The sequence below is a fragment of the Anastrepha obliqua genome, chromosome 5 (assembly GCF_027943255.1).
Source record: "Anastrepha obliqua isolate idAnaObli1 chromosome 5, idAnaObli1_1.0, whole genome shotgun sequence".
In the NCBI taxonomy this organism is placed as follows: Eukaryota; Metazoa; Arthropoda; class Insecta; order Diptera; family Tephritidae; genus Anastrepha; species Anastrepha obliqua.
Window position 1 is genome coordinate 74,104,556 of NC_072896.1, and position 19,948 is coordinate 74,124,503.

The 19,948-nt window shown below is 37.1% G+C and overlaps 1 protein-coding gene across 1 annotated transcript in view; it reads left to right on the forward strand.

The window, feature by feature from the left end:
- LOC129248830 (uncharacterized) overlaps positions 1-19,948 on the forward strand; it is a 243,814-nt gene that overhangs the window by 171,662 nt on the left and 52,204 nt on the right. The window contains exons 9-10 of the mRNA XM_054888441.1: positions 2,583-2,883; positions 3,241-3,391. Of these exons, the coding sequence (XP_054744416.1) occupies positions 2,583-2,883; positions 3,241-3,391 (452 nt within the window). The remainder of the gene's footprint in view (positions 1-2,582; positions 2,884-3,240; positions 3,392-19,948) is intronic.

The following is a 19,948-nucleotide window of genomic DNA, read 5'->3' on the forward strand; positions in this document are numbered from 1 at the left end:
TAGGCAAGCTGAACGAGCTCGGATGGGAGCTAATGCCGCATCCACCATACTCTCTGGATATTGCACCTTATGATTATCACCTTTTCCGTGTCTTCAATCCCATATAAGTAACAAGAACTGCTCCTCAAAAGAAGCTATAAAAAGACTGGGCTGACCTGATATTTACAGGGACTGAATTGGGAAATCTTGCCTCACCAGGCGTATTCTTCAGACATTGCACCTTCGGATTATCATTTGTTGTGAACACTGCAGTTAGCCCTTATTCGAGACCGGTTCCCTTCTTACGAGAGCATCGCAAACTGGCTCAATGAATGAATCAAGTCAAAAAAAACCCGAACTTTTCATCAGAGGGATCCGTTGCTGCCAAAATGTTTCCAGTGGCACATACTTAACATAATATCATGTATTATTTAATTGTTTAACTAGTTCGTAATTTTGGCTAAGAAAAGACGGAAACTTATTCCCATATATAAGTATATAAATATATAAGTATATAAGTAAATAAGTATATAAGTGTGTAAGTATATAAGTATGTAACTACATAAGTATATAAGTGTATAAGTACAATATTTAAGTATTTAAGTATATAATTACATAAGTATATGAGTATATTTAAGTATATAAGTATATACGTATATAAATATATAAGTATATAAGTAAATAAGTATATGAGTATGTAAGTACATAAGTATATACGTATATAAATATATAAGTATGTAAGTATATAAGGATATAAATATATAAGTATATAAGTATATAAGTATATAAGTATATAAGTATATAAGTGGATAAGTTTATAAGTATATAAGTATATAAGTATATAAGTATCCCAAAAGCCGATTTTAGTTTAAATAAAATCGGTCAAATGAGCCTCACGGTACCAAGTTGCCCTTGCTAAATTCTATCAGTCAAATTTCTGTAACTCTCTCAGCTTTCCTATTGTTTGCCTGTAATGTTAACACAAAATTGCGAAAACGTTAAGCTTTTTAACCTATGGTAGATGCATCTTTGTCGTTTTTTATGTTGACTGACGACGCACTGTGTCAAATTATACGCCAATTAATAAAATGTTTCCTAAAGAGTTACAGTTTTAACTTACACCTTTTTTTTGTAAGTATTTATTTAAAATAAATTTAAAGCGAGTTACTTAATTTAATCTATTCAAAGATATAAGATTATATTTAAAAAAAATTTAATTTTTTATCAGTAATAGACTTTGCGTTCCAAAGAAAAAAATATATCGGAAAATAATCGTGGATTTTGCAAACCTATGTTAACTATAAATAAAGTAGTGTCAACGACAAATGTCAAGGCTAGAAAATAAAAGGAGAAGGAGAAAGAAGTAGAGAGTAGTAATCGATGGGAACATATATAACAATAAATATTTGACAGTAGTAGGAACATGTGAAAATAGCAAATTCATAGAAATTAGTTAGTGAATTAATAGTTAGTTAGTTAGTTGAATTACATCGTTTTTGTAATAGGATGAACTATATGTTTGTATAAAATTAAATAAAATTAAAAAGTAAATAACTAATCAAAACTGTTCAATAGTTGGTGTACACTTTCTTTTGACGGTTACTGTATATGCAAAAAAAGCACGCGAACTAAGTAAATTTAACCCTATCACATTTTTAGGTCTGCATAAATTCGTTGCGCTCTAACTTCTGAGAACTTGCTGCACTTACAGCTAACGGTATATTTCCAAACGTTAGAAATATGTAAACAAACTACCCATCAAATATTTTGTGTTGTGACTCACACCTCAGTATGTCTTCCGAAGGTTAAGTACATAAATCTATAAGTATGTAAGTAAATGAGTACAAAGTCTGCAGAAGGCGCCTTGAAGATATGAGAATTAATTCTTCCCACTTTGTGCTTTCAACTTCTTTGTTTACTATGCAGTTTGCCACTATTCTATCACAGCGCATAAAAAATATTGTTCGTTTTACTGGAGCAAACTATCTTCCTCTTTCCAAAACTAATAATTCAAGCAGATAGTTTTTTACGACATAGCTCTTGATTGTCATATACTTATACAGCACATGTTGATCTTCTCTCACATTCACTTGCTGTATATGCAGATGTAGTCTTTTAACCTCTGTTGTATGCATCCTTGGCACCAATAAAAAAAGTTGTTTACCATTCATGCGGTTCAGGCAAAATTTTATTACTTGACTTTACGACAAACAGAACAAGTCATTAATATCTGAGCTTATATACGAGAACACATATACATATACATGTGGGACTATATCTATAAGTATAATATATGTGTGCATGAAACATCAAAAGTTTATGTTCTTCAATAAATGATAAGTATAAGTAATGGAAAACCATTCCAGGCACTCAATTCGACCACAAAAGCATCATAAAATGTTCGATCACAAATTAAGGTTATTTTATATTTCAGCTTCTCAGCTGAAGCTGCAAGCCAAATAACCCTGTAAATGTTTACAAATAAACGTAAATTAAGGCATTTTTATGTATGCACATAAGTTTGTATTTCAATCCATTATTCCTCTTTGCTCCACCTCAATCCAACTCACTCACCTACTATTCCTTTTTTTTTTTAATTTTAGTGGAGCAAATTGCAAATGACGTGTCAGCAATTGGATTGCATGCAACGACATGCTGAGGGACATGGCGATTTGTGGCACAAGCAAGCCAGCATTTTGAATGAGATTCATCAAAAGACTGATCCGACCGCTGCGGTCTGTATACCAGCAAATGCAACTGGGGCAGCAGCAACAGTGCCAAATCGTATAAGTACGACAATGGACACCACACCGGAAAACTTAGCACCCGACTCCTCAGTAAATGGTGCTAGCCTGGCTGTGGAGTTGCTTGCAACACCTACAGCAGTGAACACCGAAATTGCCTGTTTAGTTGGCAATGCAGTTGGAGCAGCTGGCGTAACAGCTGTTAGTGGTTGTGTGCTAGGTGTGCCGATGTTAACTACAACAGGTAGCAGCGGTGGTGATAGTGTCAAGGTAGGAATCACAACAACTTCCGCCCTATGTGCAACTCGAAGCCAAGCAGCTGAAACGGTTATAACAACAACAACCACAACGATACCGGAAATGAAAGCAACCACAACATGCAATGGCAACAGTAACAGCAGCAACAACAGTACAACCAGCAGCAATAGCAGTCGTGCAGTAGATGTCAGCAGAAATATAATTAAATCTGCAACAACACTAGCAACATGCGATACTGCCACAGCAGCGAGCATTCGAGGTGGAAGCGAAACTGGAGCTGGAGTAGGAGCTGTAGTTGTTAGCACAGCAACTGGTGCGACAGTGACGAAACCAAATGATTGGGTTGTGATTCCGGTATTTGCGGATATTGTTAAATTGGCACTGGCCGGACGCGAGGAATGCCTGCAGCGGTAAGTCCATACTCACTTGTTCATATATCCGGTTTTGGCTTGGCTCACATTTGTCAAACAACATAACATGCACATAACCCAAATAACAAACACACACACACACATGTACCTATAATAGCTTATTTGCTTACATATTGGCTGTGTCATTTATAATATGCCAACAACTGACATCTATGCCGCTGCTACTGTAATTTTGGTATATCAATCATACGCCCAGTGGCACAGGCGGATAGGTAAGTTTTATTATGAAAATTCGAAGGGAAATATGCATAGAATTTGTTACGTGAAATGTAAAAGTGCCTATTAATCGAGTGTAGGAAGCGTAAAATTAACTGCAGTGTTACTTACATAAAAGTCGGTGCTGCTTACGTAAATTTTTGTATAAAAATAGTACTAATATACTTTTCGAGAAAGACAACTGCAAAGAAGCTAATTTTAATTGTTGGAAGGGACTCAAGTTTTTTGTAACTTTCTTTAGACAATAAATCGTGGAGTAACCTGATAAGTTTTGTTTTGTATTTAGAGGGTGGGCCATGTAAAATTTGCTTTTTGAATCGGCTATAAAAAAAACTAATCAATAGTTTTTCAAACTTTTTTTTTTATTTTGAAGATTGAACATTGTCATTTATGAATGAAAAATAATATCGTTCAAATGACTGCCACGACTGCTTTTACAGTAGGCCATTCGATCGACCCAATTTTTAAGCACATTTTCGATTGTTTGGGCTCCAATTTCATGAATGGCAACTTCGATTTCGTGTTTTAAAGCATCAATCGTCTCTGGATGGTTCGCACAGTATTTGTCCTTAACGGCTCCCCACAAAAAATAGTCCAACGGGCTTAAATCACAGCTCCGAGGCACCCAATTGATATCGGAATTCAAAAACGGTAGCCAAAAGTTCGAGTGTAACTTTGGCAGTGTGACAAGTTGCACCGTCCTGTTCAAACCAAATGTCGTCCATGTCATCTTTTTCAATTTTTGGAAACAAAAATTCGTTGAGAATGTCACGGTAACGCTCGCCATTTACTGTTATCGCGGCTCCTCGCTCATTTTCGAAAAAAATGGCCCGATGATGCCGCCAGACCAAAAACCGCACCAAACAGTGACTCGTTGTGGATGCATTTGCTTCTCTACAGTAACGTATGGATTTTCTGAGCCATAAACCCGTCAATTTTGTTTATTGACGTAGCCACCAATGTGAAAATCAGAAAAGAAGAAGAAGACTCACCACTTTGGAAATAGGTTTTCAATATTTCCCAATTTTGTTTAAGCGTATAGCGTCCCATTTCGTAAATGTCAAACCTTTAAGTAAATTATGAACACATTTGACATTTCATTTGTGTTACCATTATCAAAAAAATAGGTGGTTCAAAAAGCAAACGCTATATGGCCCACCCTGTACTTAAATCTAGAAAGACTGAAACTTGGTACATATCTTTATTGTCCAAAGTAAGTCAAAATGGCTGTCATTACATTCATATTTGTCTTCATAATTGAAATTAAAAAGCAATCAAAATGACTTTATTGGGCAATCCAGTGCTCACGAAATAAAATAGAACTTGCCTCAGAAATTAGCATAATGAAGCTTCTGAAGATTTGACTTAGAACGCAGTGATATTTGACCCGCATTTTGGGCATTTCTTTCACGCAAAGCTTTAATGACTTGAAGTAATATAGGTTAAGATTACAATTAAAAATTTACGTTTTTCTTGTAACCTTGAAAAAATTATAGATTATCGTCAAAATATAGATTTTGTGGGGTAATGCTGCCTACTCCGGCTTTTTATTGCCAATTGAATATTTTAAAAATTTTAAAAGGCAAAGTTTCAAAGGGGGAGCGTAAACCGAGGTATCCACTACGTATACTTTATTTCATAGGAGGAAAGTTGAACTTTTTTTCATTTTTATAAAACAGGAAGAAGAACGAAGCTAAGTTATGTTTTTATATGTACATACCTTTAACGTGGGTTTTTGCTAAATAATTCATTAAAAAATTTTAGCCCATTAGAAGTTTAATGAAAAGCACAAACATATTTTTGGATTCATCTTTATTTGTGAATTAAAATTAGGACAAATTAACATAAAATTCGTTGCTTGGTAAAATTGGTGGTGCATCAAAGTTCCAACTAGCACTTAATGGCTATTTTACAGTGTGACTACGAGTGTATCCGGTCGACAGTTTAAGAGCCTTGTTACGTCGTTGTTTGACAGTGGGTTAATAAGGGTTGACATTCTCTCCTTCCATAGGGCAGGGCATAAATATTTAAAATCGTTTTTAGAAAATTTAGTCCTTTGAAAATTTAAAATACCTCGTAAAAATAAGTTCATGAGAACATGAAGTCCTTTCAAATATAAAATTCCTTCGAAAAATGCATGTAAAGTTTTACTTTCGAATGCTGTTAAGTTCAGATTTAAAATAAGCTACAAATATTTTATTTCGAAACAGCAGACTCGGCAATAGATTTTGTAATAATACACAAATTCTTTTCTAATCTTTAATTTCGATGAATGTTTGGGCTGTTAGCAACGCTTACCGGAGTTTTAAATTTGGGTTCATTATAAGCTCAAGAAATGCACTTACGATTATTAAATGGACAAATTGGCTGCATATCTTTGGAAAGTATGACGTTTTATGTGGCATTCCGGGATTTCGTGCGTTACATCAGTATCTGAGACTTTAACCCTTTAGCTAACAAATATTTAATCTAATCTTAGTCTCAAGCTTTATTTGCAAACTTGTACGAATTTTTTGGAAGAATTACCTTAAACCGTACATGGGAAGTGGCTGAAACATACATTTTATATTAAATTTCAAATACGTACTTGAAAATCAAATCAGAACACTAAGGGAGTCCCATAATGATAAGGTAATTTTTGACTATATATTAATTTTTATTTAATCAAATTTTTAAGTTTTTTTGTTTTTGTAAGTCTATGATTATTTCCTTGTATTTATTTCAAGCCTTGAAGTGCAAAATATTCTTACAGACCAGCTGGATTCTAAATGTAGATCTCTCTTAAAATTAGAACAAGTATTAAATACATGAGCCAGTGATGTGGCGCAGCGAAAAACATTCGCAAATATTTAACTAAAGAATGTCTTGAATGCGGGAAATCAAAATCTAAATCATTAAAAAGTAAGTTTCGTTCTTCATAATGGAAACGCAACTCTAAAGTATTCCGAATAGCAAAGAATTCCAGAGGGAATATCAAAAGAGATATTTTCTAAAGGAGAAGGGCAGTCAATAGAGCCAGTTCTGACGTTAATGACAAACGAGCACGCTAAAGTGGATCTTTTGTCCTCAAATGTAAAAAGGCCAATTGGAAGGCAACGAAAATAATTAAGAAGGTTGTTGTTGTTGTTGTTGAGGTGGTTGAACATTTCCACTGAAATGCTCCTAATTAGTGACCAGCACCGTTTTACTACCACTATCTCGTGTGATGATGTTTTTTTTTGTGTTTTGTGTTTTGTGTTTTGTTTTTTTTGTTTTTTTTGTTTTGTTTTTGTTTCCAAGTCAGATCCATTAAGTGAGGTCCAAGTATAGCAGCAAATCCTTTATCTCGATGTCTGAGATCTCCTTAATTTGCTGTATGAAAGGCTTACCGAAGGATCGGAGTCGTGGCCTGGCTAGTCCCGGACATTCACATAAATAGTGGAAAAGACTTTCCTTCGCCCCTTCCGCTTGACAGCTTCTACAGGGTAGATTGAGTCTAGCTGCGTGATACCCTACTTTCCAATGCCCTGTAAGGGTTGCAGTGATGCGTTAAATATTTGGCCGAGAAGGTAGTGGGGGTGAAAAACTTAGTGAGCGAAGAAAAATTTTAGAAAAATTTTGTGAACTTGCTCAAAAATGTTACATTGAATTTTTTTGTAAGGCCTCTAAATAAATTCAAAATACTCCAGACTTGAGCTAACCACTGCACAATGCAGAGATTTAAGTGTGTAGGAGTTCATAAACGCTTTTACTTTCAGCGGATAAAAGCTAGCAACGAATACGAGCACGAAAGAAAATAACCGGCAGGGCTATTATATGTCAGCTGGCAATGAAATACAACGCCAAATTCCTTCATTTTGTTCACAGACTGTAAGTCTGAATCCGCAGTACCATCAGATTTATAATAAGAAGTATGCAAAGTGAGGGTATACCTAATGTAAGTAAATGTAGTCGAAAGCATTTATTGATATTAAGCGATTTTTTTTCTCTATACTAATATAACAAAATCCACTTCTATTCAAACTTTAAACTTTGGGCGAAATTCCCAAATATTTATCCAATCTCCATAAAACTTTCCCACTTTTTACTCAACGTCTTTTGATACCTCTTAGAAATACAGTCTCATAGCATAAACCTATTTTATAGAATAATAATAAAAATTTCTTTAAAAGGTAATAATGAAGTATGACTTCCCGCAAACGCTGTTTCTTCGAAACGGACGTAGACATTTTTGACGTCAGATAAAAACGGATCTTTACGTTTCAAACGAATGTCAACTAGTGCGATCGGGACCTCACATATACACCTTTAAATCACCAGTGTATCACTAGGGCAATCACAAAAATAATTTCTGCAGCGGCACCTCTTTTACGTGGGCGGAAACTTATTACTATACCCAATAATTTGATAATAATTGCACCCTTTTAAGAAGTGGCTAAACATTCTCATAGATCTTGGACAATTTTTTTAGCTTGATGGTATGGCAATTTTCTTCATATAACAAATGCACCCCATTTTTAAGAAAAAATATCAAATTTCGGAAGTCAGAAGATTGAGAAAAAATATTTTAAAATATGTTTCCACCAAAGCGAAACCTTGGGTTTTGATTTTTTTTGTATTCGAGAGAATTCTCTAAGTTTTCTTCTACGTGTTTATGAAAATTTATTTCAAATTGTACTTCGTTTATTTACGTCTATTTGTCAATGACAAACCATTTGTTGAAAAACATCGAAACGCACACAACCAATTGAAGAGTTCGGTTTGATGGTCTACTTCCACAAAGCGTTCACACGTTAATAGCAAAATCTTGATATGGCGTGCAGAGAATATTTCTCCAGTCATAACTCTACAAAATGCTTAAACCTTGCCGATCTATCGTCGAATCAAATCAGCCGTTCAATAAGGTATGGGCCTTATTGTCCATAGCTTAGAAGAAGTGGTGCCCTAGAAATCTAAAACGAGTTCCTTGACTTTTAGAGTATATCAGAAGTAAATGAGTTAATAACACCATGAATTGTCTCTAGAAATATTTAATTTATTTGTTGGTATTGTTATGCATAACATAGTCTGGTATGTACGTACACATGCATGTATTGTAATCACTATGTCCAAATTAAAATGATAAAGCGATAGTATAAAAGATATGAGTTTTCACGAATAATTACATAGGGCGTTGTGTGTACACCCCTTATATCTATTTTCTACATTACATTTATTTGTTCATTGGCAGAAACGTTAAAAAATTCCGAGTTAATTAAATGTTGCTCATACGCCCCATCAGCTCAGAATTATGCCCAAAGTTTAAAAAAATTAAATATTATTTAATTTTCAGTGATTCATATAAATGCTAATCATTTTTTGCAGCACAAATAGCAAACACCTTTTTGTAGTGCCAACACTGCATAAGTAATAAAGTTACATGTAAAATTTAATTGAAAATATTTGGAAAATTTGCATACAATAAATGTCATAGAAATAAATTGAGCTAAATGCTAAATGCTAAATTATTCTATTACAATAAAATGTAAACCACATGATTGGAACAAAAAAATAAAAAAAAATCTGAAAACTATTTGGCCACTCTCACTAGGGGTATTTTTTCGCATAGTATGCATATCTGGAGCTACACCAGTTAAGTGTATAAATCAAAAATTTGTAAAATGGTACTAATAGAGAGCTGAGCTAACTTTAAGTAGCATAGAAAGAGTTTTACATAAAATAAAAGTTCATGATAATCTCTAATGAATTCAGAGCTCACTCTTAAGCAAATTCATGGGGCCTCAAATATCTATGATGTAAAATCGAAAGGCGGCCGCCTTAGCCGTGACTACCATTCGGAAATGTGTAGGTTCGAATCGACGTGCATGAAGCAAATTATAGAAAACGTTTTTTTCTTATAGCGGTCGCTCCTCGGTAGGCAATGCCAAACCTCCGAGAGTGTTTTTGCCTTGAAAAAGTTTCTCATAAAAACTATTTGCCATCACGAGTTGGTTTAAAACTGTAGGTCCCTCCATTTGTAGAACGACATGAAGACGCACCCCACACCCCCAACTCGATCAAATCCCCAAAAAGGTTGTATGCGCCAATTAAATAAAAAAATATAAAAATGAATAGGAGCAATGGCAGGACAGTTGCAAAATAACAGGTAATTAACGCACTGAGTCTGAGGATGCCAATATCGAGTTTTGCATTGAGATAATGACTGACATCCTGGGGGTATGGACGGTCGTTTAATGTACTACTGGGCTGTTGTAAAGGGGTGTAAGTCGAAGTGAAGCACTGATATTAGTGGTCTATGGTTTTTCGCATGCGATGTAAAGATTTTCCAAGCTTTCCATTTCTAAAAAAATTAACTAAAAGAAAAATCCGTAACAACTTGCATGCAATACTCTTTTTTATTTTATTTTTATTGCATTTTATTGCTCTTTAGATTTTTACATCTTTTTTTATAATTTTACTAGACAGTCTACTAACAACCATAAATGTGTAGCGTTTAACAGCCTATAAAAATCTAATAAAAATTCGTTAACAACTGCTGGCAATGCAGCAAAAGTTCAACATAGCCTACAAGAAAGGAAAGTTCTGTATTATTCTGCTAACCTACATGCATACATATGTGGCGCAATTATGCTTTCCTCATTTGCCACACTTTCAACACAACTCCAAGCACTACCATTCCCGTCCAACCACCATTAAAGCAATCCTCTCAACGTTTGGTTAAAATGCAATAAAGTTCAGGTTTATGCTTTTTAAATTCAACTTCGCTGCTATTACACCACCAATCTACTGTATGCTGACCTTTCCACTCTCCAACGCATACCTACATACATACATACACATGTACTTACATATGATATCACATTAAAGCAAGCAGCGAACCGACCAAACTGCTTGGCGCCTGCCTACTTATCTCTTCGTTCTACTTAAATCCAATTTCAAGTGGCCAGCAGGCGTCAGCGGCACAATCATTACCGCCCGCTGTCATTTAACGCAACAAAAAAACAAAAAGCGCGCAAATATACGCATTACAATGTACGTACCATGTACACATAGACACGCTTACGCTTCGACATATGTATTTATGTTTTTCATAAGTTATGCCAGTGTTTTTGCAACCGCGCAAATACGTTGTTTTATTGCAGGAAAATGCGCTGCAGACACACACACATACATATCTGCTTGTTTACACAATTTACACTTAGCGTAAGCATCGGCGCTCATACATATGTACATGTGTGTATGTATGTACAGGGTGCTCCAACTACTACTATTTCATACCCCTATGATTTCTTCTCCTATACACGCTTTGACAAAATTATAAACGCACTTCTGTTTTTTATAAAAATCTCGTTAATACTACAACAAAAACCATACAACGCAAAGTTTCAAACTTTATAAAAATATTATCAAAATTTAATAAAAACTGCCAATTTGAAAACAAAATTTATGGAGCTTTTCTGGGTATGCAGAATTGAATTCTAGTATAAAAAAGTGCAAGTGACTACCAAATACCTTTGGTTTTTGACAATTTTTTGCTCAGATGTCGTGGTTTTTCCTTGGAGTTCTTGAAGAGATGACTAAAGATGAGAAAACTTAAGGCATTATAAAGTTAAGGCGTTCACTAAATCATGATTGGAGAGATATCAGGAAGAACGTAAGTTGAGAGTAAGTTACTTTTCAGTTTAGAGTGGGTTATTGAGGAAGTTAAATATCAAGGAGTAATCTTGGATAAGGAGCTGACTTGGGAAACACATGTTCCGCTGAAGGTGGATCGCGCATTGAGGGTATTTCAACAATGCCGTAGTGCCTTTGGCAAAACCTGGGGTCTGAAACTTGCTGTGGTCTGGTCGATATACACAGCATTTATCAGACCAATCCTCACTTATGCTTCTGTGGTTTGGTGGAGACGGATTATGCGTTAACCCCACACTTCGGGAACTATACTGGCACAAAGCAGCATAAATATGATTTCTGGCACGAAGGCGGAGCTTCGGGACACAGAAAAATCTTTGAGATGCTATCTGAGCAGTATCCACTGTTTTTGGCACCTGAGGACGACCTTATACCCATAGTTTCATTTGAAAGGAATTTTGATGTGTACTAGTCCAGAATGCATTACAAGTGGATATCTTCTTTACCAATGGGTCCAAGAATGAAATAGGTCCTGGAGCCGGAAGATACTTAAACGAGAGTAATAAATATCACAATGCTATGGGAGGAATGGCATATGTTTTTCAAACGGAAAATTTGTACCATTCTGAAAGTAGTCGAATGGATAATCGAGAGGAGATGGAGTGGGAAACAGATTGGAGTTTGCAGTGACAGTCAGGCTGCACTAAAGGCTCTGGAGAACGCGAAGTAAACCTCAAAGATTGTTCAAGAATGTAAGAGGAAGCTTAATTCTGTTGCAGGACAGAATAAGTTCGTACTTTTATGGGTTCCAGGACACTACGGGGTTCAAGGGAATGAAAATGCCGGTGAATTGGACAACTGTGGAACAGCAGTTCCCCCACAGGGCCCAAAGCTAATAATCAGAATCAGTTCTGCAGGAATCAACAAGTGAATCAGCAGTATGCAATTTACATAAAAAGCGGTGGTCCGGTCTAGAACACTGCAGAACTGCGAAGTGTTTTATGACAAGTCCGAACAGAAAACTGTCAAACTTTCTACTAAGACTTGGACGGAAAGACGTTCGGTTGATGGTCGGTATTATTACAGAACACTATCTACGGGGTCAGCGTATGACCACCTTTGGAATCATTGTCTTGCTTAGAGGAGGCGGATGACACTGAGATTTTTTCTATGAGTGTCGCGGATTTATTTGGAGTAAGGTTACGAATTTTGGGTTCCGATGTAATGAGAATAAATAAAATTAGTGCTCTCATACTAGAGGATATTTTCACATTTATGAAAAATTTTCACATGTCTAACCATCTCTATTCCTCTATTCTATCCTATCTTTTTCCTTCCGTTACTTCTCTCTTTTCTTTCGACTAAGAAATTATGTTTCGGAAAAGAGGTTAATCCTCTTCGAAACTAATTTCCCACGGGAAACCATATCTTCCCACAGCAACCCTAAAATAACTTAACCTTTTCAACAAGAAGTTGAACAAGTGTAAATTTTCCATGTCATCTACTCATCAACTAGACATGCAAGTGAAGCACTTATGGCGGTCCTATCAGACTGCTTTTAAATTGGCTACGCAGTATCCTTTAGCACGAAAGACACCCCTCTCTGGTGGAACAAGTCACGAACCGACTTGAAAGAGAAAGTTAGAATACTACCAAATTAGAAACTGTTGACAGAATCAGCTGGGCAATCAACGGTTTTCCCCCATTAAATCTTCTGGTTTTAACGATATCTAGCCTGTGATGCTCGAGATGAAGCTCGATCTCTTCGAGTGCTATTTCGAAAACACTTTGGTCTTAGTACAATAGATGCAATGTCCAAACTCATAACTGTGTTTACCGGTCATTGGATGATTGACATACATGCAGAAAAGCTAGGCTTACCATTTAGTCCTCATAGCAGAAGCCGTGTGGCCTTTCAGGGAAGTGGACTGTTGGGCGCTTTCTCAGTGAATATCCGGGTTTGGCAGCTAGACGATTAAGGCTACTGGGTGCTTCTTTCTTTGACATCTGGGGGCAGTGCGCCAATCTAAATCCCATCAATCTTCTCCGGAATATATTAACAGATCTGGTTGGCTGTGATATCTGCTCGTTTGAGCTCTCATACTGGTATCCAAATGACGCTTTAATGCTACTTGAGGAGCGCCAGATGGCCTGCCCTTTACCAAACACAAACGTTGCGAATGAAAATAGCAAACAAAAAAAGGCCCAGTGTATTTCCAGAGGTTCCAGAGGATGCAATACAGATAATTTTGCATTATCAACAGCAGCAAAATTCACACTTTTACTCATACTTACAAGTATGTACGACTCAATCCATAATAAGAAGGTTGGGTGAAAACTAACTTAGACTCCAGCAAAGGCTTTGGATAAGTTGATATAAAGAGTCTACTTTATAACTATTCCTGAATGATGAGACCCAGTAATTCGATGGCCCAGTCTAAAGACCAAGACCCGAAACGAAACTTTGATATGTAGAGCAAAAACGATTCTTTGTAGCAAAAGATGACTTTGATATTCCAATTTGTTGGTTTTTAAATAGCTTCAAAATATTCAGCAGCATAGAAATGGGAAAATGAAAATTTGAGACAAAATCTTTGGTGCCACTTTTAAGAAACGTCCAATCATCCATAATTCCAGATTTTGAAGAAAAATTTGTTAATAGTAAAGTAAATATCGACTATTTAAACGATATTTTTCACGCGCATTCCCCAGTAAATGTATCAAGCATATTTTTAAGCGCAACTGAAACACCCTGTATGCATGCATATACATATGTAAAGGGTTTTTCAATTGGCTCGGGTCGATTTTGGCGCCCTGTGGCAGCCATTTTGTTTTGGTGAGATCTGTCAAATCTTTTGGTTATTATTCAGTTGTTGAGTGTTCATTAACGCAAACGTTGCGCGCATTGCGCCCATTTTTCGGTAGACGTGGTGGCCCTTCAAAGTCGACTCTTCAACGTTTGCTGGCCAAATTTGAGACGACCGGGCAGCAAACAATCAGCCAACACCCGTAAATTCAAGGAACGCAAGATCAGCCGAGAACATTGCCGCGGTCCGTGAAAGTGTACAGCAGAACCCGAGGCAGTCTATTCCTCGCCGTGCACAAGAACTTGGCCTTTGGCAGACTTCAACTTGGCGAATTTGGCGTCGGGACTTGGGCCTACACCCGTACAAGATCCAACTGACCCAGGAGCTCAAAGTTGATGACCATAGACAACGCCGTTTGTTCGCTGACTGGGCTTCGAATCGTTTGGAAGAGAACCCCAGTTTTGGGCGAAAAATCATCTTTAGTGACGAGGCGCATTTTTGGATGAATAGCTGTGTTAACAAACAAAATTGCCGTATATGGGACGACACCAATTCACACGAGGTTCACCAGGTGATAATGCATCCTCAAAAAGTTACCGTTTGGTGTGGATTTTGGGCCGGCGGCGTCATACTTTTTTGAAAACGACGTTGGTGAGGCGGTCACCGTCAACAGCGAGCGCTATACAACGATTATAACCAATTTCTTATGGCCCGTATTGAACCATATGGACCTAGACGACATGTGGTTCCAGCAGGACGGTGCTACGTGCCTTACAGCAAACGCCACGATTGACATTCTGCATGAACGATTTGAGGGTAAGGTGATCTCTCGCAGGGGTGATGTGAATTGGCCAGCAAGGTCATGCGATTTGACCCCGCTGGAATTTTTCCAATGGGGTTTCTTGAAGTCTCAGATCTATGCAAATAAACCACAATCGACCGATGCTCTAAAGGTGAACATGCGGAAGAGTCATTGAAAATTAGACCACTCGGATCCGTTCCACCGTAAGAAGCCGAGGCGGGCATTTGAATGATGTCATATTCCACACTTAATGGCATATATGCGCCTTTCAAATAAAAAAATAATTTTGTCAATGACTCACACACAGCTTGTTTTATCCAACATCTACCCGCCCTTATTGAAAAACCCTTTATATTTGCATATGCATTTATGATACCCTCGCAAAGCAGTCCACCGCACCGTTTGTCATTGACGGCTAACTCACTCACTCACCCACAAGCGGGCCATAGGCAAAGCTATAAATTGTTGTTGCCATGCCGACAGCTACTTACTTTCTCGTATGCCGACGCGTTTTGTAAATCGTTATGCCTCTCCTTTAATGCGAGTATAAGTACCAAGATATACGAGCGCGTTCAACTCCAGCAAGGCCGCACTTCTCCTTTATAGCACTCTAGCACACACTTACCCGCACAACTACATACTTACATATATTCAGTATTCAGCTGTAATTCACTCGCATTTGTACAACAACACTTATGAACCATGAAAAAAAGTCTACATTATCCGCTCGCAATGGGCTCGTGCTGTGTTGATGAGTGTATTAAAAGGAAATTCGCTTAAGACGAAGGCAAATAAGCATTAGCATAGCCGGTGGTCGATTTCACTGTATGAGTGTTCTCGGCCTGAATGGCAGTGCTAATAAAGGCGCACTGCCGGTCAGCTTTTGTGAGCCTAAAGTAGAGTGTAGGAAAAAGTAGAAGAGCAGCAAATTAAGCAACGAACCTGTTTTGATTTGCATAGAAAATTAAAGAGAAAAATGCAAAGTAGTTTCCTTTTTAATGTTTTATGATCCACAGTCGTTTTATACAGTTAGAAAATGTAATAGCCTTGGCATAAGGGGCGCTGTTATTTAAAAATCGGTCAACAATGACGAACTATGTGCATTTGGATGCATGACTTTCCAAAAAAATAATAAAAAAACCAAAATCGGTACTGTTTTCATATCGGAAATAAAAAAATATTTTATTTTAAGACTTCCACCAAAATACTTCGGAAAAGAATGAACATTTACGTGAGCTAGATCAATTTTAAAATACTTCCGAGTTTCTTATTTTATACTTTATTTAATTTTCTTATATTAGCTTTTAACAGTATTTTTTCCAAAACAGCATCCCTGATCGCAGACTTTAAGCTTCAAAAATATACATCGATATGTTTAAAAATTGTATCAAAGAATGAAATTTTAGATGCTTAGATTACTTTTTTCATTATAGTGAAAGATTTAAGTTTTAATTTAGGTATACCTACATTTTTAAGTCGCAGATTTTTTGTCAGATTTTTTAATTAAGTAGTGGTAAAAATACCCAAAAACACATTTTTATGGGTTTTCATCCTAAAAATTGTGTTCATTGCATCCGAGAGTGGCACCAGAAATGTAAGATTCGTCAAATGACCATTGGAACCAGCAGGCATTAAAGGCATGTCAGACCTGAAGGCCTTGGTAAAGAGGAGACATGGCGCAGTGAATCTTTACTTGATCCAATTTCTGAACAGTCATGAATGTTTTAAATCCTACATCCATAAAATCAAACAAAAGAGGAAACCACTCCGTGACTACTACGAAAAGGGAAGAACGAAGATATCTCATATGCCTTCTTTCAGTACCCTAGACTTCAAGAAAATATGGGAGCAAATTTATCCCCAGAGATCTAGTTCAAATTTTTGATTGACGACAAAATGAAATTGAGCACAGCGAGCGCAGTTGCCGCTGATGTTGTAAAGTAGTTAAGGAGCCTAGAGATTGTTAGAGGAAGCAACAGGGATTAACAAAGCCCCATCCCATCAACGAAATAGTGCCGAAGTAGGACGATTCTGTAACCTCACGAATTCTTCGTAAAACAGATTTACAAGGATCGTTTGAAAAGTCCTTGCACAGATAAAATCTACTTAATTGTTTGGAGTGAACCTTCTTTTATTTTTCGACGTAGTCTCGTTTTGGGTTTATGCACTTCGCCCAACACTGTTCTAGTGGATTGTGCATGTCTGAAAAAATTGAATCGTTTCTACAATTACCTCCTCGTTTGAATAAAATCTTTTTCCCGCCAGCCATTTCCTCAAATTGGGGAACAAATTATAGCCCGCGGTATCCAAGGGAGCCAAGTCTGGAAAACAGAGGAGATGTGTAATGAGTTGGAACCCTATTTCCTTTCATTTTGCGACGTAAGCTGATTGTGGGGACGATAAAGGCCACTCACTCGACTTCCTCGATTGAAACAAAGGCCAAACACTAAGAAATATACCGAACTGACTCAAACTTTTTGTGTGTTCTTCCAAGAAATGCTACGCGCCATTAGAGCCATCTATTTGACTTTGATTTTAGAGGGTCACAATTTATCAGGGTATAACAATGCCTATGAAATCATATAAACAACACAAAAAAGACATAAAAACACTTGTTTACCTGTGTAACGTGAAAATTTGTTTCAACACCTAACCCAACCCTATGCCTATGGACAACTCTGAGGAGTGAGTCAGCAGCTCCTGGGAAGTGTTTTTTTTTATTTATCCATTCTTAGCTGAACCATACTCTGTCTGGGGCTAAAGAAGTTCGAAGTCGCTGTATAACCTTGCCACTATCACCACCTACTACCCATTTCCCCGACAGTCGGTTCTACGACAGGAATTCATATGCGTCAAAAAATTTTCACTTTAATTGTAGTCCTCGTAAATTTATCGGGAATATCATATGCTGTCAAAACAACAATAATAACAACAACATCCAACTAATCTATCAATTGGATCATCATCCACGATGCAGAGAATGCAGAGGTGTGATCAGCATTAGACCATTGACCGGCTCTCAACAAAGGAATCAGCTGATGGGCTGACGCAACCGGGGTCATGATAAAGGTTTGTTTACGAAAAAACTAAGATTGTGTTGGTGATATATGAAAAAATCAACACTGTTTCCATTCATTATCTCCGATTACTTCGTTGCCGTCTCAATAACGTCGTCTCTACAAGTGTGAGAATACGTGTGAAATGAGCGGACAGAACTCTGCTGCCGAGTACCCGGTGATAAGGCAGCCGTATTAGTTACTCTCACAATTTCACTTCATATGAAAAAGCCTGATAATATATCATTCTTGATCATCATCATTTCAATAAAATCAAAATCTCTCAACTTTGAAGTCGATATTAACCTATTCTAAGCCAGTGTTGCCTAAGAAGAGTTTTTGCATGTTGAGATGCCTACCAGCAGCGTTCCTTCTGCTCTTTTTTCTTTTAATTATAGATAATTTGTGAATACATATGTAAATGAAATAGCTTTTTACATTACTCTTCTTTTTCCACATTATTTAGGACTGTGTCCTGATTTATATCAATATTAGACTAACAACAAAAATTATACATTACTTACATATTAATATATTTTCTATTCCTATCATGAGCCGGAAGGAAGTTCAGCCATGCCACCTCCCGACCTTGGCATTTTCGGTCACTCTAGCATTGCTGCTTTCGGAAGTCGCCCTCAGCCAATCTTTTGACATCTCGGTTTCACTCTTTTCGGCTCCTCTTTGCTACATCCTCAATTTCGCATATGCGTCTTATCTCTTCGTTTCGCTGGTAATCGAGTCTGGTGTATTATAATCTGACAACGTCATGCAGGTACCTCGATATACATGATGCTTTTATCGCTCGCGCCTTAACTTCTCTCGTAAAATCTCATAAGGATGTGATGTTGGCTCCATAAATTTTGCACTCGTTCGATTAAATATTCGAATGGGTATAAATTTTGAGATTTCACGTAGAAATTCTTTTTAAATTTTTTTCTTTATTACCTCCATTTATTTTATACATCTGTCTGTTGACACTAAGGATGTCAGTTAACAATTTGGCAAGGAATTTGTATACTTCACTTAATGGCCAGTGCTATATAAAATAAACAAAAATAATTAAAATAATATATATATATATACAAATATATATAATTGGCGCTTTTCGGCATTTGGCCGAGTTCCTCCTCCTATTTGAAGTTGTTTTGGAAATGTATGGGCCTACAGTTTTAAGCCGTATTTTTTATGGGGAGCTTTTTCATGGCAGAAATACACCAGGAGGTTTGCCATTGCCGGAGAGTTTAACTATTCTTACATATTTATTCTCTTATAGCATTCATTAGGTCGCTTGGCCGACTTCTCTTTTAAGGACTTTTAGTTTTCATTTGTCTTTCACTTCCTAGAAGTTTGTTCTTTCTGCATTATTGTGTTTGTGTAGTTTGTCAAAGTGCCTTGTTGTTATCTTTTCTTTTATTCGTCTTCTTCTTCCTAATTGGCGCGACTACCGTTTATGCAATTTTGGCTGAGTTTAACAAAGTCGTTTCTTTCTCGTGCTAACTGACGCCAGTTGGACACACTAAGTGAAGCAAAGTTCTTCCACACCTCATGTTTTTCCAACGTAGAAGAGGACTTCCTCTTGCTCCACTATCACCAGCTGGTACCGCATGGAATACTTTCGGAGTCGGAGCGCTTGTATCCATTCGGACGACATGACCCAGCCAACGTAGCCGCTGAATCTGCATTCGCTGCGCTATGTCTATGTCGTCGCAAAGGTCATCGTTCCATCGCCTGCGATAATCGACGTCACTTCCGCAGAATATTACCTCAAACACTCCAAGCGACGCCTCATTGGATATTATCATCGTCTACGCTTCTGCACCATACGAGAATCACCCTGCCTCAAACCTCGTTAGAGACCAAACGGCTCGGAGAGGCCCATCCGAATTCTGACGGCGGATGGATTTCTCCGTCTACTGTTGCTACATTACAAGTCCTATGGATGTCATCATTTCTCGTGCATCTGTCAGTCATGGTAAAGATTCGAAGCTTATTCGGCTGTTGTGGTTAGATTTTTGCTTTATGAGTCTTTTTAACCATTCGCCAC